The 22,416-nt window shown below is 38.0% G+C and overlaps 1 protein-coding gene across 1 annotated transcript in view; it reads left to right on the top strand.

Moving 5' to 3' along the window:
• b4galnt4b (beta-1,4-N-acetyl-galactosaminyl transferase 4b) overlaps positions 1–22,416 on the top strand; it is an 81,911-nt gene that overhangs the window by 31,493 nt on the left and 28,002 nt on the right. Inside the window, exons 4-7 of the mRNA XM_016497083.1 lie at positions 9,036–9,134; positions 17,640–17,735; positions 18,083–18,173; positions 19,451–19,551. Coding sequence (XP_016352569.1) covers positions 9,036–9,134; positions 17,640–17,735; positions 18,083–18,173; positions 19,451–19,551 — 387 coding nt within the window. The remainder of the gene's footprint in view (positions 1–9,035; positions 9,135–17,639; positions 17,736–18,082; positions 18,174–19,450; positions 19,552–22,416) is intronic.

The raw sequence follows: 22,416 nt of genomic DNA, 5'->3' as shown, positions 1-22,416 counted from the left end.
TTTTTTATAATGTATTAAAATGTACTTGAGTATGTTTGTAGTAATACAAATATACTATAAACATACTTGTATTTCAAGTGCATTTTTAATACATTTAATAGTATGTTTTGTTTTTCACCAAAGTATATATGCTGCTGTCCTTTTTTAGTGTACTTCATGAATATTTGTAATGTACACAACAATATATAATACATTAAAGTTTTGTAGATATCAAAGTGTGTACGTGTGTGTGTATACTGAAAAATGCAGCTTTATAATATACTAGTAGTGTAATGCTAATGCATTTCCAATGAGCTGAAATACAATTGAAATGTACTTGAAGTACATTAAAACGATGCTTCAAATATACTCTAACTGTAGTTCATGAAGTATTAAAAGGACATTTTAAATGTATTTTAAGAAATACACTTAAATTGCACTAAATATACTTAAAGTGGTTCCAATTTAACACAATTTCAATATATTACATATATTACAAATAGATTAAAATCAAACTTAAGCATATCTTGAAATACACTTAATATACTTAAAGTTGTTTCAAAATAATACATTTAATATGCATTTAGTATAGTATAATTTAAATATAGTAAGTATGTCTGAAAAAGCACAATTTAAATATATTTCTTTTTCACCTGGGTGTGTGTGTGTGTGTGTGTTTAGCGCATGCCTAGTTTGTACAATTCGTTCTCCAGCAACACATGTGCCTTCCTGCAGGATTTTAGCTTAGTCTCTTTGCTGTCAGCTTACTGTCTGTCCCTGTATTTTTGACATGCTAACTACATGAGCTAGCCATGTTCAGACACGCACTTCTTTGTCAGGCAAGGAAGCGGATGGCAATAAAGCTTCAGCAAGTCAACACATTTACATTTAAAGGAATAGTTCACAAAAAAATTTAAATTTGCTGGATATTTACTCACCCTCAGGTCATCCAAAATGTAGATGAGTTTGTTTCTTCACCAAAACAGATTTAAAGAAATTTAGCATTACATCACTTGCTCAGCAGTGGATTCTCTGTAGTGAATGGGTGCCATCAGAATGAGAGTCTACAGCAAATCCATTAAAAGGACATTTTTAACTTCAAACCGTTGCTTCTAGCTAAAATATTCTATCCATAATATTGCTTTCTGTAGTGAAAAATCTGTATTGTCTAAATCAGGAGTGAAATATGCACAGATCAAGCACTGTTTATAAGTAAAAATAGTTCTAAACAAATGTGATGATGGATTTTATTGTGAGAGGACAACAGGGGATGGGCTTTTTTCCTGGAGGAAGAGTTATGGATTCTGGACTCTTATTTTGGCCAGAAGCGACAGTTTGAAGTTAAAACACCTTAATGATGGATTTGTTCCTTACAAACATGCAGCTTTTTACTTCACAATACATTAATTGATGGGCTGGAGTCGTGTAGATTACTTTTGGATTATTGTGATGTTTTTATCAGCTGTTTGAACTCTCATTCTGATGTCACCCATTCACTGCAGAGGATCCATTGGATGAGCAAGTGATGTAATGTTAAACTTCTCCAAATCTGTTCCAATGAAGAAACAAACTCATCTACATCTTGGATTGTCATTTTTGGGTAAACTATTCCATTAACCTTTTTTAATCTCATGGTAATTTCGCAACGCAATAATGAAGCACAGCTCCACATCCTGAAATATAATTCAGTGATATTTAGGCTGACTTACCATGAGGAGAATGTGGGTGAAGCACCTTGTACACAGCAGCAGTAGATGAATGTAAATCGGCCCATCTGGATGCCACCATTAGCTGATCTGCTCGCTCCAGAAGAACACATGGCTGGGATAGCAACAGTCACAACAGAGAGTTGCAAAACTAATTTGGGAGGAGCAAAGGAGAAGCCAGTGAGAAATATCTGGGACAACTGAACCTGAGTATTGAGCTGGGTTTTTGTGATTTGTTTAACCTCAAAAGGAAAACATTAAAAACGAGACAAATGTAGACAGAATGAGGTAGCAAGAAATGTGTTAGTATAATGTATGTGGGGATTTGTCTGTTTGGACTGCGTAGTCCTTTATGGTTCTTTTGTCTTTCTGTAGTTTATAACGTTCTGTCCTCTCCTGAAGAATGCCGTCAGGGACATTTGTCACATTGATTTTTACTAGTCTTCTGCACCCATGATTGATTTTCTAACCATGATTAATACAACCCCTTGCTGTGTACTTCTTTGCTCGGGGCCACAAGTAAGTCTTGCCTTTGCTTTGCTATTCTAAACCCAGTCATTTTTAAATCATATTGTTGTTAGAATTGTGAATTTTGACTGTAGTATATTTACTTATATTTTACATTGTGTCATTTGCAGTTTTTAAAAAGGTTATTTCCTTCTCGGTGCTCAAAAAAGTGTTGGCGCATTTGTTAAAGTCAACCCGAGCACACCACAGGACGAGCCTAAATTGGTTACTGCAGACCTGCAGGTGGTAATCTCAGTGCCTGATGGGTCTTTGCGGTCCTCTTTATCCATGTTCTAGTGGTATAAGGGGGTAAGAGTTTGATCTAGACAGGCTTAGCAGAACTTTTGTTGACAAGCTTACAGAAATCCCACTTTGAAAAGCTCTTGCAGCAGACCTTGCTGAGCCCAATGGAATAACACGAAAAGAGATGGATCTAACAGTTATGTCTTGGGGTTTGCCAGAGCCCTGAAGAGGAATTTAAGGGTGTGAGAGATTTCTCAACAGATATATCCTTAATAGATTTTTTTTTTGGTCCAGCCTTTGGGCATTATTTCAGAACAACAACAGAAGGAGCCTCGGTGGACTGCTAGTCCCTATAGCTCAGTGAAAGATTATTTCTACTGTGAAAACTCATATCATTGTACTTTTGAGCCCCCTGAGGGTGATATGAAGGCATAACCGGGTCATTACAAGACCAACAATATTCCCATAGAAATGTACTTGCTGTGATGTCATACTTCTTGGTCAAGCATCTTGGTCATTGTAAGCACTTGGAAGACTGCTTATGTTTGCTTAGACCGTTTTATATCCTCCTAATTAAATTTAATGCATGATACTTATAAAGATATTGAATAAAACCAAGACATCAACATAGTATTCTGCTTAATTCACCTACAGCTTAGCAAGTGTGTTTCATATTCTGTGTAAAAACCTCTCAGAATCACTTCTTTTGATAAATAGTGCATAGAATTTTTTTTTTTTAAATTGTATAAATTTATTATTTACTGTAAAAAAAAATCATGCCAGAAATTTCATGGTGTAATCATTAAAGATGCAGTATGGAAGATTTATTTATATATTTATTTTTGTTAAAAATAACAAAAATGTATTATTGAGAAAGTAAGTAAAAAATAATGTCCTACCTATTTACAGCTAGAAACTTGAGCTGTGGGGTCAGATCTTGTGGGAAAAAATCAGTTTCACATCATTCACCTTTGCATAATTACGCCAAATTTTTTTTACAAATGTTTTAATTACGTATGTTTTACTGTAAAAGCACTGTCTTAATGAATACAATATACATTTCAGTATACAATAATAGTGCTTTTTAATTCTGAAAACCATAAATTATATACTGTAGTATTACAGTAAAGTTATATTTTTCCATTATAAGTTGAATATATTTTGTTAATTGTACATGGTACGGTTACTTACTGTTGATCCAATAACAAGTTTTTACTATAGAAGTTTGACATCGTTTTTCAATTAAAATTACAAACATTTTTGATATTTTCATCAAATTCAGGCATCAAGTCATTCTATACAAATATATTAGTATTTTTAGATCAAACATCCTACAAGAGCTTGTAAGTTGTAAGTCTCTCGGGTTAGTTTTGAAAGAGCACTATCCTGCTGTGAGATTTTGTAGAGCTGTACTCAGATCATTCAAAGAGTTCTAGTGCTACAGTGAGTCTGCTTTTCCTCTAGTATCCGAAGACTGGCAGGTGGATTTGCGTGAGCAGGGTCAGTGTGTGTGTGTGTGTGTGTGTGTGTGTGCATGCGTGCGTGTGTATGGAGGCACAAATAGGTGAACACTGCATATGCATTTGTTCTTTAGATGTGTTCTCTTTTTGATTTTTTTTGTGTTGGGAAGACAGTGTGCAAAGTTGTCATCATGTTAAAACAGTTCTGAGAACATAGCATGCATAACTGTGTTAGCAGCAAAAAGAAAACTTTGAGCAGAGTGAAAAAAAAAAGTTGTGCGGTTGACTAAAATTACATTTAAAAATGCAAGAAGAAAGATCACTTCTGTTGTTTATGTCTAACGTATTGCTCCTCTATTATTTACATCACCAAATGGAGCTCTTGCGAAAGTAACCACTGGAGACAAACTATATTTAACAGCAGACTGATATCAGCTGTCAGGATGCAAACCACTGGAGGGTGAGAGTTTTTCTTCCTCATCCTATAGTCACTCTTTAGTGATCTGTGTCATTTGGACAGATCAATGCATTGGCATGCCGAGTGGGGTGAAAGCCTCTAGGCTGCAGGAGAGTTCAAATGAAAGATGGAATAACATTAAAAGGTGAGATCAGAACAGACTCCCTGTACACCACCATGACTACGGGCAAAGCAGCCGTGCCTGTTTATTTATAGACCCGCTTTTTTAAACCCCTATGTTGCTTTACAATCAGGATATGTCACTGTTTTACGCCGGTTTTCACAGTGCTGAAAAAACATGTCATAGAATTTTTAATTTTGGTGTGAAACCGTTTGATTAATTTTAGATTCAACTTTTTTAACAAAATTATGAAATCATTTTTAAATGCAGTATGTAGATGTGATTGTTGAATTGTTTTCAGCTGTCATGAAAAAGATGAGTTCAAAGCATGTGGCATCGGGAATGGAGCAGAAAGACGGAGATGGAGATGGAGGACGGAGCCAGGGAGGAGACAGGAGGGACTTGGAGGACGGTGTGTGCTGCCCACACACACCATAAGGCCACTTCCAGCACCATGAGCGCCAGCGACAGGGGAACGACCTCCGTGCTCGCTATAGTGTAGGCAGACAGATTCAGTTCAGGGAAGACAGATAATTCCAGGCAGACGGACAGTTCAATATAAACAGACAGTTCAGTTACGACCTACGTAGTCGTTTCAGGACAGACAGATGATTCAGGGCAGGCAGAGAGTTCAGACGAAGGCGGGAGAAGAGGGGGCATGTCTGCATATATGTTAACATTCTCTGAACACCCCTAGCGGTGGTGCAGTGGGCGGGGCATTCCTCCGCGCCCACGCTCCCTACTGACACTTCCACCGTCGCATGTCTAGCAGCCAGCTCGCACACCTGGACTGACGTCGATTGAGGCTCTAGCTCTGGGGCGATCCTCAGCTCTGTCGCTCTCCTAGGCAATGGCTCGTCGGTCATGGCGGGCTCTGGCTCTCTGTCAGCGGTCGGCTCAAACTGTAGCTCCGCGAAGAAGGGTGGTGGTAAGCTGGGCTCTGCGTCGACCATAATAACTTAAAAGGAAAACTTAATAAACAAAAACAAAATGCGGGGAAACACGCCACGCAACTTTCACTTTTAGGTCCAGTCTTCTGTCACGCTACAGTGAGATAAACGCACAAAGAAGATGAAGATAAATGCAAATAGTCTTTAATAAATCCACACAAGGGTAAATCCAGGACAGAACAGGCAGGAGACACACGTAGGGACGTAGTAGACCGGACAGAAAACAGTGAACAGAACACAACTTAAGTAGGTTGGCAAATGAAGATAATTAACTAGACACACATGAACCAAATTACATAATGAACGGGAGACAGAAACTAGATCACACAGAGCACATTGGGAAAGAAAACACAACAAACAGTCCAGGGGTGTGACAGTATTAAAAAAAATCTTACTGATGTAAAACTTTTGAATTGTAGCATATCTACAAATTTGACTCTGATTTATGTCTTCTTCACTTGTTACAGACATTGTCATCTTGTGTTTTCTTTAGTTTTTCTACTCTTGTAGTTTGTCTGCTCTACTTAAAAAAAAATTAAAAAACATTGGTTTGCCAGAAATTGTCACGACAAGTAGGACAAAGTTTACCCACAGAACATTAAAAAGGAGCTTTCAAAAAGTTTCCCAATTATATGTCCATCCTTCTCTTCAGTTTCTGTCCTTTGAGTCTCTATCCTTCTCCTGTTATCCTCATATGGACTCTTTTGTAGCGGAGCTATTCGCTCGTGACTGATTGTCAGTAAAACATGCTCTTACTGTCATACTCCGATTCGTCTGTGTCTGTGTCCCCTGATTAATGGCAGGGAAAACGCAAATTGAAAGCCGTCGTCTCTTGCGGATGCACATCCCTATGTGTATAGTCCCCAGCAAACAAAATGATGATGATTACCAGACACCCCCCCACCCCACCCCCCTATATCGTCTGTCACAGCTCACAATAAATAAGCCTTGTCTTTTCTCGCCCCGTCCTGCCTTGCTAATGTAAATAAGGAGAATTCATTAACCTTGCTGATAGTCCTAGGATCTGTTTCCAGGGTGTTGGTGGGAGCCATCTGGTTATCATTGCTGTCTTGTCAGAGAGCGGAGAGGAGATCCAGAGCTCGTTTATTTATGAGATCTGCCCTCGGTCTTACGTTGAGGTCAGATCTACCAAACACTTAGACAGCAGTGGGTTGCACCGGGCTTGCAGAACAGCAGGGAGGCCGATCGCTTGGACGCCATTAGCCGGGATGAAGCCTTCCTTCTGGATTGCATGGCAGGGGCACGTAGCTTAATTGGGATAGATGAGCTTTTAGGCTTGTCTTCATTATTTTCTTTAGCTGAAAGTTACTTTAATTTGTCTTGAAGCCGATGCTGAATACTGTACTAAAATTCTCTGTTTTATCTACAGCACCAAACAGACATTGTGATCAGTGCAGACCGATTACAGAACAAATGACACTTATGAGTCAGTTATTTTGAGTGAATAAAAACATACAGCACCACTAGATTATTTTTAGTAAATAAAGCGCATATCAACTAACTATGAGGCTTAGAGAGGTCATGAACTGAAAAATCATAATTTCTTTTGACATATAAGAGGTCACTGCACTATTAAAACATCCTGTAAGTTTAAAAACTCAAAACTTTCTCATTAGTCTAAAAACAGCATATATTGGAGCCAATCTGCCAAAATGACAGGTTGTGGAATGTGCCACTTTATAACCCCTTTCACACATACAGTACTGGTAAATTACCGGTTATGTGTGAACTGGACCTTTTCAAAAATACCAGTAAATTTGTTCTGGTAATTTACCGGTATGAGAAGTTTTAAAATTACCAATAAATGACCGGTAATCTGCTCTGTGTGAAGATTACCAGTATGACAATGTACGAGTTCAGAACGTGCTGACGTAAGACATCTACATTTTTGTATTTACAAAAAATACAAAAAGCCGTTTCCGGTAATTTTACGGCAATTTACTGGTATTACCGTTGAAAGGGGCTTATGACTTAATAGTGTGGTTAAATACCGCCTCTGCTTCTTTTCAGTATGCCACTTAGGCATGAAATCATAAAAAATGCCTTTTAGGGGGTTAGAATAATTTCTTAAGGATCAAGTGACATTGAAGACTGGAGTAATGGCTCAATATTACTGTTTTACTGTATTTCTTTATCAAGTAAAGATTTCTTTAAAAACATAAACTTACCAATCCCAAACTTTTGAACTGGTTGTTTACCACATTTTTTGTTGTCTTAGTATTGTTCTTTAGTATAGAGACCAGTTGCATTGGATGGCATTTACAGTAATCCACCTATAAAGTTGTCAAAAAGTCTATGTAAACATATTTGTGTAAGAAATTTTTGAAATGTATTTAGAATTGAAGTTATCTCTTCATCTGGTGATGGAATTACATTTTTCCCCTAAATATTTATTCCTTTCAACTCCTAAAATAATTTTTAATGGAATTGTTAGGGAACGAGAATACTTTTCTTTTTTTTCTTTTTCCCATCCCTAATACACACACAAACACACACACACAAACAAAACTTGCATCAAAGTGTGCTAATGTAGTTCGCCTTTTCAGCAGTACGGTAGTCCAAATATCCCCATTCTAACAAGTCATCAAACCTTTTTGTAGTCATCCATGAACTTACAATGTAGGTTTGCAATTCATTAACCCCTACCCACTCAACATGACACAGACAGAAGCAAGAGCTTGAGTGCTTTTCCTGCGTTCAGCCCTTAATATCACAGTTTAATTCACAGGCAGTGCTTTTGAAGACAGCTTGTGCTTGTTATTGCATTCTGGAACTCTTCCAGTCACTTTAAATGTGATTTGTAGTGGCTCTCAGCAGGATGGAAACATTTTGTGTAATGTCTAGAGTAGTTCTTCATGTGCTGCAGTCATTGTTTTGATGGGGACTCATTCACAGCTCTATGTGCAGGATTAGAAGGACTGAGTGGGATTACAGCCGATAGGAGAGTAAAAACTAAAAACCTGCACACATCCTGCTGAGCCTTCTGTGAAGATTTATAAGAAATGTAGAGTAAACAAAGGCAAAGTGGTACATTATTTTGCATTTAGGAAACATTGAATGTGTGTGTGTATATATATATATATATATATATATATGTGTGTGTGTGTGTGTGTGTGTGTGTGTGATTTGTCCTTCAAACTGACATTTTCCAATAACACCTAATTTAGTTTCTATAGAAAATAATTTGTGCTAACAGTGTACGGTGGTGAAGGGAACATATGCAATGAGTAAACATTTTGAGTATAAAGTTTCAGTTTAAATTAACCATCTATTTATGTTTGTTTGAAGTATCTGAATATTTAACATCAGCAGTAATTGTGTAGCAGCTACTTAAATAAAGCTAAACACAACTGGACCTCATTCTAATTTCCTAAAGACAACTGGACCTCATTCTAATTTAATGTCATTTGGTTGTTTAATTATTAAGTAAATAAAAGGACTAATATATCTTCAATATCTGTATTGAGCACTCTGTATTTTGGGGTTGTATGATTATAGTAAGTATAGCGCAGCTACTGAGTGTTGCATGAAAATGTCTGAGGCATCTCTTTATGTAGGGTCACTGTGCACTCCTTGTTCCTGTTGTTTCAGGGGGAAGAGCTCAATGAATCTGCACAGGAGAGCCGTGCCAATGCTGAGATGCGCAGACTCCTTGCCCAGAAGTTCCTTAGGTTGCCATGGAAACCAGAGGTAAAACATGCTTTTATAGTGTTAGATACATACACTTTATTTTCCAACACAGAAGAAATGTGTAGGATAATGTGCGGTGGTTTGCATTCACTATTCTCCGATATTAAAACTGCTTTTATCTAACCCACACTGACAGTGTGCAGGTTAGCTGTGAATCTCTCACTCTCTCTCTTTGTGTGTGATTTCCTTGGGGAGGCACATCCTCCCATAGCTCTGCATCCGTCCAGGAATCATGCTAAAATTACATGAACAGGTGGCCGAAAAGACGAGAGAACAACAGGCGCTGTATTGATGATGAACCAGCCAGTTCTGCTTAGCCCTTCTATATTGTTCCAGATATAAATTAATTAGACACACACAAACACCTGAATATCAGGAATTAACACTCTGGCATTAACACTAACAAACGACTATTAGTAGTATTACAGTCTCTCTCTGTGAGGATCATTGTAGGAACAGATCTTACCAAGCTGATGAGAATTTTCACACCAAGAGGCGAATATTTTTGCATTTGACTTCTAGCTTAAATCCTCAGAGGATTTGAGGTGAATTTTGCAATTTAAGTTAATTTCTCACTGAGAGCTAAAGTCAATAGCATCGTCTGAGCCAGAAGCTCACATAGAACCTACCAGAAGCCTTATGGCCATTCAAACTGAGCCAGTGGATTTTGAATGGATTAAGTTTGTATTTTTGAAAATGAATTAATATAATTATTGTTAATTAGTATAAATGTTGTCGTCTAAAACGATGTGGCACAAAAAAATCTGTGATTCAAATGTCAAATCTGCTCCTCTCTATACAGGGACAGTTCATGGTGATTGCTATCTTACAGTTTTACTAAGAACTTTAAAGGTGTTATTTCTTTCCACATGATCCAGGACTGCCACAAGTGCCTTCTCAAAAAATATAAAAAAATAAAATAAACAACATAGAATTGAATCACTTTTATATTAAAAGCTGATGTGTTTCCAGTATTTACTACATTAAAACATTAATTATATGGTTTGTAATTATTCAAATAGCCCTGTGAAATAAGACAATGTTAAATATTTGAAAAGGTCATATTATAATATATATTTTATATTTTTTTTCTTATCAGTCCACTTTCAGTGCTTATGGAGTTCCTCATTTGCAAGTCGCTTTGGATAAATAATGATGAAGTGATGTTTTCTTGCAATAGTTTTGCTTATTAAAATATACACTACTGTTTTAAAAGGTTTGGGTCAATTTTTTTGTACTTAAATTCAGTAAGGATGCATTAAATTAATAAAAAAAATGACAGTTGTCACAGTAGTAGTGTGTGTATGAATCCACAAGAAAATGAGATGCATTAGACTTCACTGAAACTACTGAAGAGAACACCAAAAACCATCAATGTTAATGCATGACCTTGAACTGAGGAAACTGAGGGCTTATATACTCAGGGAATGATAATCAAAGAAACAGGTTTGTACTAATCAGAAACCATAGTGACAAATGAGAACTCAGCCGTATGAGTCGAGGAGATGTAGACCCAGGGTGATGCGTAAGGCCTGGAGGGCCAAGGTGGAGCCACAGGCATGCTTGACTGAGGTGGAGATGTGGGCTTGGCAGACCAGGGACGAGTCAGTATGACCGAGGACAATGTTGTAACCAAAGGGAAGGAGGAGCCTGGCAGAGTCAGAGGGGTGGAAGGTTTAGGCACAGCTGGAGACTTGTAAGTCTAAGGCAGAGTGACAAGGGAGCTCAGCAGAGCCTGAGGGATGACAAATCATGGTGGAGCCAATGGAGACTGGGGCTTGGAGGCTTGAGGTGCAACTGAGGGATACACAGACCAAGGTGGAGCTGACGACTGGGAAGCCCAAGGTGGATCCATACAGCAGGGTGGAACCACTGGATAAGCTGAGGGGCTGAAGGGAGACAGCAGAGGCGAGGCCAAGAAACAGGATGGCTTTGGCCGAGGATGAGGGCGGTTGGGCGGGACCATCCACAATGATTTAGACTTGAGATCTGGGCAAAGCCAATGGCGATGAAGGTGACTTGTTGCTGGACAACAAAGGTGACTTGGTGCTGGACAATGAAGGAGATTTTAAACTGGACTGAACCAGCAACAAGGAAGACACCTTGGAACTTGCCTGAACCAGCAGCGACGAAAATGATTTGGAACTGGACTGAACCAGCAGAGAGTGAGACAATTTGGAACAGTATGGGATCAGCAGAGATAATAGACCAGGAATCCTTATATCATCCATCTCAAATAATTTAGTTGAGACCCAACTTCTTTCACACGCCTCAGTGTCAGGAGTGTGGGCAGGGCTCCAATCCATACCGACAAAATCCTAATATGCCCTAGACCATGAACCCTGATGCTGGCTCACACACCTGGACAGACATCACGCTGGGCTCGGGCTCTGGGATGAACGTAGCCTCTGGCGATCACTCTGGCATTTTTTTTTAATGGCAGGCTCTGGCTTGTGCTCTGTAGGTGCATGGCTGAAGGCTGGCTGGGCTCTGGGTCTGGAGTGAGGCTGGCGTCCTCATCAATGAGGGAGGCAGTGAACCAGTCACACTCCCTCAAGGACCTTCCATGGGCAGACGCGCCTTTGACCACTCATTGATAGGGATTTAACGATTCACTCAACTCACGATTCGATTCGAATCACGAGTTTGATTTCACGATTCGATTCGATTCATGATTTTTTTTTACAAAATGAGATTTAAGACAAATTATAAATGAAATGTGTCCTTTTATTTTTGCTTGGACAAAATGCTGCACGTTTCTTTGTGAAATTGAAATATAACACTATAATAATATACTAATATAGAACTTGCATATTTTTGCTCTTTTGTTGGTTTTGATTGCTTCTATTGTCCTCATTTGTAAGTCGTTTTGTATACAAGTGTCTGCTACATGACTACATTTAAATATAATGTGAATGTAAATAACAAACCTAAATTGAAATTTTAAAACAAGCCCCAAATCAAATAAATAAGTAACACAAATAAATAAATCTCTTCATATAAACAAACTAAGGCTTTGTCTGTGCTCTTTCCATTTAAAATTAGAGGCAACCACTGCATTTTAATCATGATCCAAACAAAGATGCTGCATACATGCAACATGAGCAGTTTTTAATCTAAATTAGACTGTATAATTTCAAAATTTGAAGCAAAAACAGAATGGTTTGACTTCAGTTTTGTGAAACTATACATACAAAAATATCTGCATGAAACAGAAGCAGCAGACGAGCTGAATGAGACGCAGATTCACTCTCTGGCAGCAGGTGGTGCTTAAAGCGTTTCCTTGGTTTCGGCTGTAAACAAAGCAACTCTGCACTTATGAACTTTAATATGCATTATACAGAGGCAAGATAAAAAGAAAAAATACCATCTAAACTTTTCTAAAGACAGTAAGTTCCCTTCAGACATACTTTCATATAAACTCCTACCTCGAAATGAATTTGTTTAGCATCTCAACCGATTTGAATCGTCACATATTTGAATCGATTTTCAACCGGCTCGCGGTTAATCGTTACATCCCTACTCATTGAGGCTAGTATGGAAAAGGCGCAGTGCAAGCGGTCCAGGAAGTGGGTAAAGGGCACCAGATCTAGCAACTCTCTTGTGTGGTCCTAAAGGGAGCGATCCCCCTGCTCTTGCAGGAAGAGATGAACAGGAGGTAAAAAAGTAAAGACTTCACCATTGTTGCAAATAAATCATACTCACCTGGATGCAGTTTTTCATAATTTCGAAGTTCACCTATGTTAGTTTTCATAGGCCCTACATCAAATTTTTACTTATTAAAAATTTAGAAAATACTCATCTTCAGAACACAAATTAAAATATGTTTGATGAAATCTGAGCCTAATAAAATAAAATAAAACAGTCCATGTGACATCAGTGGTTCAACCTTAATTTTATGAAGCTATGAGAATACTTTTTTTGCAAAGGAAAACAAAAATAACGACTTTTATTTAAAGATGCTTTTTTAAAGATCATTATTTTGTGTATTTGGTGTTAACACTCCAAAGAGAAAAGAAAACTTGAAATCGCATCATATGACCCCTTTAAAAAATGTCTTCTCTTCCGGGTCAGTCTCCGCTGCTATTCACTATTCAGCGATTCACTATTCATTCTATTCAGAGTACCACGACGCAGGTGTGTGCATTCCTCTGCTTGCAAACAAGGCGCAATGCATCTGGGTTCTACGTCAGAATGCCGGCTCCTGCGTCAGCAGCATCACATGCATGCTACAGGGTACTCTTGTAAATGTGTAGTGGAGACTGACAAGGTTTGTTAAATAAAGTCATTATTTTTGTTTCATTTTTGCACAGTATTCTCGTAGCTTCTTAAAATTACAGTTGAAACACTGATGTCACATGGACTATTTTAACAATGTCCTTACCGTTCTGGCCCTTGAATGAGGTAATTGTGTTGTTTGTGTTGCTTCGGTTCTGAAGCTGAATGAAGGTCTTGCGGGTTTGGAACAACATGCGGGTAATTAATTAATTTTCATTTTTGGGTGAACTGTCCCTTTAAGCAACATTTTTGATATGCTGTTCATGAAGGAGTTTCAATATTGTTGCCAGCTGCTGTGAAGCTCTTTTCTAAATGCTGTGAAAACACTGAACCTGACTCCACTGTAGTATCACTGATCGATAAGCCAACAATCCTTATCTCCTCTCCACACCTCGTTGCCGTAGCAGGCTAGGAGACACGACACTGTGTGATAATTAAGAGACAATGATCAAAGAGGGTCCCTGACCACACGCTGCCCCCGAGGCTCCCTTCCTCTGGGCCCTGTGACAGATGAGCTCCTCGTTCGACGCTGAAGTGTCAGGTGCATGCTAACCCTCCAGGAAGCAATGGGAGCACGGAAGCTCTTAAGAGGCATGTGACGTAGGGAGTACCAAATGCCAGAAATAGCAAACGGCACACAGACGTCACATTGGAGTCCTTGTGTTGTCCCATTCTCCTGTCTCATTGGAAATGTGTCGATTGTTTGTCAGATACTTATCCAGTATGATTCACAACAAAGGAAAAAAATACCCCAGTGCAGAGAAAACCTCTGTTTTTATCCGATTATTTATGTGCTTCCCTCTCTGTTATTGAATGCATTATATGGCCAGTAGGAATAACCAGGCTGGGAAATCTGTCATCAGGGCTTTAGCTGGAAGCGCAGTAAGATGACTCTGACAAAAGATCTCAGGCCATTCATTCACACTCCATATGCTGCCGTATAAGATGCTCTTATCATGCACCACAGAATGCATTTTAGAGTTACTTAAAATTCAGAGATAAAGGGAAGATGAATGCTATTAATTTTGACTGATAACACAAGATTCACAGGTATTTATAGCACACCTTATTGTAACAAATACAGACAAGTCTATTACTGATACACAATGGGACTATTTAGATATTTTTATCATACCTCTAGAGGATTATGGTAGCAAATCCCATTTGTTTCATGATTTATAGTGCATTTGTATTACACTGCACATTTTTATATAGATGCTGTCACATTCTCCTTGTGCAAAACAAACCAGGGTGACAGTTATTCATCTATTCGGAGCATGTGAAAATTTAAATAGTACACTTGATAATGCCCAGATAATCCACCTTACCACCTGTGACCGCATTGTACTCTCTCTTCTCCCTCGACTGAACTCTTGCCATGTGCGAATGTGGCATGGCAATGGAGTGGCACAGCCCAGTGTGCCTGTGACAGCTGAAACCGTCCCCAAGATTCTGTGGCGTCCTGTCCACCCACTCTGAGTGGGTGGGATGCCATTCCCACCATCCACACCAGCTGCAATTATACAGGCTAAATTTAAACGTGGCTGTGCAGCGAGAGACCTAAACATCTGACAGAAGGGGCGAGAGCAATCTAATATGAGCTCACCTGCATTATGAGTAATGCCTGTCTCTGTCACCGCCACCACCAGGAGCATTATAGAAAGATAAAGGGTGGTGGAGAATTTGGTACATGAAGATTTGCACAGGCGTACACATTTCCTGATAAATCCCACCACTGCTGCACCAACTCATACATTCTTCATTAAATCGTGAGCATGAAGTAGCTGGAAATGCATTGCCCAATTTTCCTGTTTGTGACAATTTGTGTTTTCTGAAAGCATTGCTGCATATCCAATAGACATTTAATCACTCTGAAAGCTCTGTGAGCGTTGTGCCGCATCCAGCTTATTGGAAATAAAGCCAAAACATGATCATTATACTTTCTAATAAATATTATTGATATAAGGTCACTACATAGTTTACATTGCAGCTGGTGTTATAGGAATAGTTCTCTCAAAAATGAAAATTTGCTTAAAATGTTTATATTCACAGATCCAATTTCAGATATGTTTGTTGTTGGGCTGTCCTGTGCATAATCTGGGTCTGTGTGAAGGCCTGGGGCCCTGTTCTCACCTCTGAATCAAGTGTTAATTCAGCCACCTGTGCTATATTAATAGACATCCCATTTATGGGCTTATGGTTTTATGGTAGCATTAAACCTTGAATTGCATGATAGAAAACCCTTTTTCAATTGCATCAATGAAAATTGTGACCACAGTTTTTTTTTTTTTTTCCGTGGTCAATGTTATTTTGTCCATGTAGTACACTCCGTAGTTCAACAATTACAAAAAAATATAGTATACATTTACAGCAAATGGGCAATGTGCAGATATTCTTCCTTGACCAAATAAGTATTTGTAGTATACAATACCAGGGCTGCATTTCCCAAAAGCATCATAAGCCGAAGTTGATCATAGAACCATTGCCACCTCTATGATCAATTTAGCTCATGATGCTTTTGAAAAACGCAGCCCAGGTTTATTCGAACCTAGATAAGGAAATGAGCTAGAGTGGAGGAGAAATGCAAAAAAGAAAAAGTAGAGGAATTGCATTGGTTTAAATAATGGATCAACACTTTGTAATGGATAGACAATAAATTAAATATTGTTATTAATACACTGTAAAAAAAAATTGTGACATTTACAGTACAATATCGGCAGCTGTGGTTTTCAGAACTTTACCGTAAAAAATATGGTAGCAACATTTTAGATTTTACAGATTTAAGTTAAATTTGCTGTAAAAAAAATGCATATTTCATTTACTGCTATAATGTGATTATACCAACCTATTGAAGAACTAATATCTGTTTTGTACCATTGTAATACACTGATAACTACAAAAATCAGGTGGTGATGAGAAAGTAAATCAAAGCTCATCACAAGCAGCTCTTCCACAAGCTGATACTAATATGTGACCCTGGAGCACAAAACCATAATCGTCATAAGTAGTACGGGTATATTTGTAGTAATAGCCAACAATACATTGTATGGGTCAAAATTATCGATTTTTCTTTTATGCCAAAAATCATTAGGATATTAAGTAAAGATCATGTTCCATGAAGATATTTTGTAAATGTCCTACCGTAAATGTATCAAAACGTAATTTCTGATTGGTAATATGCATTGCTAAGAACTTCATTTGAACAACTTTAACGGCGATTTTCTCAGTATTTAGATTTTTTTGCACCCTCAGATTCCAGATTTTCAAATAGTTGTATCTCGGCCAAATATCGTCAATAATAAATATCAAATAAGCTTATTTGTTCAGCTTTCAGATGATGTATAAATCTTAATTTCAAAAAATGAACCCTTATGCCTGGTTTTGTGGTCCATGGTCACATATATAGTAGGTGCACAGTGTCATACATACAAATACTAAACACCATCATGGTAACACATATGATATTAAAATAATGCAATAAACATTAATTTAGCAACATTAGATGGATTAGATGTAATTTAACAACATTAGATGTAACCCTAACCCTACAAAATTGATAAGAAAAAAAATGGTAACACTTTAGATTAGGGAACACATTTTCCCTGTTAACTAAGAGTTTTCCCTCAATAAACCCCTAATTTGCTGCTTAATAATAGTTAGTAAATTAGATGCTCGGTTTAGGTATTGGGTAGGATAAATGGATCTAAAATATGGTCATGTGGAATAAGGCAGTTTGTGCTTTATAAATATTAATAAACAGCCAATATGCTAGTAATATGCATGCTAATAAGCTACTAGTTAATAGTGAGAACTAGTCCTTAAAATAAAGTGTTACCGAAAAAACTAAGAAACATAGTTAGTTTTATTTACGAAAATGTGAAGTGTCAGGCAGGGAATTCTGGGAATGTCAATTTACGTTTTTTTCACTGTAAATTATACAATTACCTTTTCTTTTTCACTTTCAAAACCCCCTATTTTACATTAAGGTTAGATCTATTACAGTTATTCACTGTATATGGAGACTTACTGTTAACCAATAAACAGGTTTTTACTGTAGCGCTTTTACTGTTAAAATCACAACCATTTCTTTACATTGTAGTTTATATTGTAGTTCATAATATAGTTTATTTTATATTTAATTTTAAAATCTCTGGACTATTTCCTTCACATTAATGCTGGTTACACGTGCAGAAAAGGCTGATTCTCTCTCTTTTTCTTCTCTGTCAGTATAAAGGTCAGGCCAATCTGCATGTGTTTGAAGACTCGTGTGGCTCATCTATCTCCCAGCTCAGGAAGAATCTTCATTTTCCTCTCTACCCACATGTAAGACCAGACACTGGAAGACAGTGTTTGATAGAACAATTCAGATTAACCTGCTTGTTTGACTTATGAAATGTATTCTGGATACTCTGGGCAGTATCTCATTGTCAGTATTTTCATTAACAAATCCCAAATGTTGGCCTAATATTTGTGAGGGGCAGGATGTGTTGCAGACAGAACTAATATCTGTTCTTTCACCTTTGCATTATCACTAAAACAGTGTTTTGGAGCTGTCTGTTTATTCTTCTTCGAAGCCATTTTGAGGTGTGATTCTGTGAATTAGTGTTAGTGCCTTGGGTTTAAGAGTGAATAAGCCTACAAATGCTTTTATATTTAATTCTTCCCTACAGACCAGGACCACGGTGAAGAAAATTGCAGTGGCTCCAAAATGGAAGAATTATGGCCTTAGAGTCTTTGGATTTATTCATCCTTACAAAGATGGTTAGTGTATTTCATCAATGTTTTTGTTACATTACAGGGATTTCATCAGGGTTTACTGTTGCACAAAAATGTACAAAACTTTAAAACATAATGGATTTGCTCTCATCATAATTACAATCACACATGCTCATTTAATTTCTAGCGCCTAATAAAATGGACAATATGTTATGCTATTGCTGTGCATTCATGTCCAGGCTCAGTAACTAAACGAGTCCTAAATAGGAAACAAAATTGACTCTTGGCTTGAGATAGCAAGAACATCCTTTAAAATAGATGGATTGAATATAAAACTGTCATTCCAAAAAAGAGTTTCTTCCATCAAAGCACCATGTGGTTGATTCTCTAATTTTTGCATCAATGTCATGCTACATGATTCAGCTTGTTATAAGTTTAGGATCATAAACAGATGGCTTGATATTCAGCTGTAGCATTTTATAATACAACTTGGACTGCATTGGTCCCTCAGGGATCTCAAGCCATTCAGGTCTTTAGACAGCATAGCAGATCCAAATCATGTTTCAAAGCTGATTGTTTTTGTATTGGACTGCAGTGTTTTGTTTTCTCCAAAATACTGTGTACATTTATTTAAAGTGTTTTGTCATCTATCAATATTTTACACCATATTTTCTTCTAACCTACTATAAACACCATTTATGTTCCATGTTTCATAAACACAGGCATTACTACTGCATTTACTACTGACATTTGTGATGTACCTTCACACACATACAATACATACACATTGGTTTCTTTATGTTCAAAGTGTTTCTCAAAGCAAGTTTGAGTGAGGTGTAAGAGACCTGAACGTTGCCCAAGCTGACGTCTAAAGGCACACAGAAACCATTATTTCAATAGATCCCCTTCAGTCAGCAAAATCTGCACACTCTGCCTAACCTGATAAGAAAAGCTGCTGTGAGGACTACTATATGAGCCTTGATGCGTGCAGGCGTGCTCGTGTTTGCGGGGGAAAAGTTATGAGATTGTTTTCATTAGCAAATAACTAGGGTCGCTGAGTCAGGGTTTGACTGTGGCGCACAAGCTCACAAGACAATAAGAGAAGGAAAAACGATTGTCAGTTTGAGGTATATACTAGAGAAATACTGACAAGCAGAATAAAGCCACTGGGTAGCACTACTAGGTTATAGACTGCTGTGAGATACAGTATCTGTGACTGACAAAACAACATCTTATCAAAGCAAGCTTAGAATTCAGAACCTGCAGGTCAGGTCATAAGGCTATACAGTACATCTCTGTAAATGATCAATTATTTCTTTCAGGGGATTTCCAGTTTGCCATAGCATCGGATGATAACTCTGAACTGTGGCTGAGCTCTGATGAGAGTCCGCTCAATGCCCGGCTCCTGGTGTACGTGGGACAGGTGTGTACTATGATATATGATCCTTAAATAAACCAGGCTGCACTTCTGATCTATTTATCTGTCTATCTATCTGTCTGTCTATACAGTGGAGATCAAAATTACAGAACAACCTACAATTTCCTATATTTCAAGGTCACTGCTTAGTCCTGTAAGGAGCAGAAGGGCAGTTTTTTAAGCATATTTCATACATTAATTGTATTCTGAAGAACAGTAATCTTAAATGAGATATTTGAAAAAGAACTCTGATCAAAATTGGAGAACACTTACAGATACCTACAAGTTATTGGTGTTAATCTGGCACCTTGTGCTAATTTTCTGACAAACCCTATTCAACTGGAAGCATTCCTCCCATTTTCACTGAGATTGCAAGATGGCGGGCCTCTCTAAAGTGAATGAAACCCTGTGACAGGAGGTTGTCTAGATCAAGGCCAAAGGTTGATTGAGAAGTTGGTCATTCCAGATCTGTGATTTCTCGAATATTGCAGCTTTACAATGACACTAATTCATTCAAGTCCCACAAAAAGGCTGGTCGTCCACATAAGACAAATGCACGAGATTAGAGGATAATGTGAAGACTCTCAATTGGGAATCGGTTCAACACTGCAGCTGGAATTGCTTGCCAGTTCAGTGCTGAACAGGGTATGGATCTGTCTCTGCATGTTAAAGAGAAGACGGACTAAGAGTGAACGCTGCAGTGACAAAATCTCTAATCAGCAGAGAGAATCAAAAGGCTAAGCTCACCTTTGCTGAGGAGCATGTTGTGTGGACAGAGGATAACTGGTCCAATGTTCACTTTAGTAATGAGAGCATGTTTGATTTATTAGGGTCTGATGGGAAACATTTTATTTGGCGTCAAACTGGGGAAAGACTGAAGCCCGAGTGCGTAAAGAAGTCAGTGAAAGGTGTAGGAGGAAGTGTCATGTTGGGGGGTGTTTTCTGCAGCAGGAGTTGGTCCTCTTATACAGATACATGGCAGAGTGAATGCAAATGTTTTTCAGAACCTCCTTCAGCAACATACAGTTCCTTACCTGCAAGCATCTCCCAATCAGCCTGCAATTTTCACGCAGGACAATGTCCCCTTCACACTGCAAAACAGGTAAATGGACGGCCCAGAGGCCTGATCTAAACCTGATTGAAAATATCTGGCAAATCCTTGGCGACAAAGTTATGGCTAAGAAACCCACTACAGTCACCAAACTATGGAAGAGAGTGAAGGAAGAGAGGACCAAGATCACATCAGCGCAGCATGAGCCTGTACACTTACTACTAATTTCTGACAGCTGTAACCCTCCAAAATTTTAGTTGTAATCTTCTTTTGTGCTACAGTGGTTACTCAACTCAACTCAACTCAAACTTTATTTATAAAGCAATTTCAACACCATGACTGGAACCAAAGTGCTGTACAGAGAAAGATAAGGGGGAAAAAGACAATAATAAGAATAATATAAAAACAAATGAAAAATAATAATAGTAAAATAAAAAAATAATAATAATAGTAACAACAAATATCATACACAGCTAAAAAACATTGTCAAAAGCTAGAGAAAACAAATGAGTTTTAAGCGAACTCTGAAAAACACCCAAAGTTGGAGAAGTTCTAATAGACAGAGGAAGGGCATTCCAGAGCCTAGGAGCTGCCACAGAGAAAGCACGATCCCCTCTACATTTTAGACGAGATCGCGGAACCATTAGGAGTAGTTGTTCATTTGAGCGCAGAGATCTGCTGGATTGACAGACACTAATTAAATCAGTAACATAGTCAGGTGATAGACCATGCACAGCCTTATAAACATACAGCAACGCTTTGAAATGAATTCTGTATCGTACAAGTAACCAATGCAGTTTGATTAACGCAGGAGTAATATGCTCTCTCCCCTTTGTACTTGTTAAAAGTCTGGCAGCCGAGTTCTGGACAAGCTGCAAACGAGAGAGAGAGAGCTGATTCAAACCCAGATACAACACATTACAATAGTCCAAACGAGATGACACAAAAGCATGAACAACCTTCTCCATATCTTCAAAAGAGAGGATGGACTTCAGCTTAGATATTGACCTTAGATGGAAAAAGCTATTTTTAACAACAGCATTAATTTGTCGGTCAAATTTGAGCTCAGAGTCAAAGATGACACCAAGGTTTTTTTACACAGGACAGTTTCTTCCCAGGAAACTGCCCCAGGCAGTCATAGATATCCTTAACATAACCCTTATTGTTATTACCAAATAAAATCATCTCTGTCTTATCTTCATTCAATTGAAGAAAATTATTTGCCAACCAGCACTTAACCTCTGTCAGACATTGATGCAGAGACTGCAAAGCACATTTATGGTCCTGTTTCAATGGTAAGTAAATTTGTGAATCATCCGCATACAAGTGATAATGAATCCCAAATTTTTCAAAAATAAAACTCAATGGCAACATATACAGAGAAAATAAAATTGGTCCCAGAATAGAGCCCTGAGGAACCCCACAGACAAGAGGAGCAGTAGAAGAAGAGTAATCACCTAAACTGACTGAAAATGTCCTATCCTTCAGATAAGAAGAGAACCATTTTAAGGCTAAGCCCTGAACACCAACATGATTCTTGAGACGAGCAATAAGTATATTGTGATCAACTGTATCGAATGCTGCAGTAAGATCTAACAAAATTAGAACAACACAACTCCCAGAGTCAACACCTCTTAAGATATCATTGGAGACCCTCAAAAGAACAGACTCTGTACTATGGCCGGCTCTAAAACCAGACTGGAATCTATCTAAGATATTATTCCTCTTTAAAAAAACATTTAACTGCTCCAACACAATTTTTTCCAATATCTTAGATATAAAAGGCAGCTTCGAAATGGGGCGAAAATTACTCATGTTAA

Source organism: Sinocyclocheilus anshuiensis, unplaced genomic scaffold, assembly GCF_001515605.1.
Source record: "Sinocyclocheilus anshuiensis isolate Anshui unplaced genomic scaffold, SAMN03320099.WGS_v1.1 scaffold502, whole genome shotgun sequence".
In the NCBI taxonomy this organism is placed as follows: Eukaryota; Metazoa; Chordata; class Actinopteri; order Cypriniformes; family Cyprinidae; genus Sinocyclocheilus; species Sinocyclocheilus anshuiensis.
This window is presented reverse-complemented; position numbering and strand designations above follow the sequence as displayed.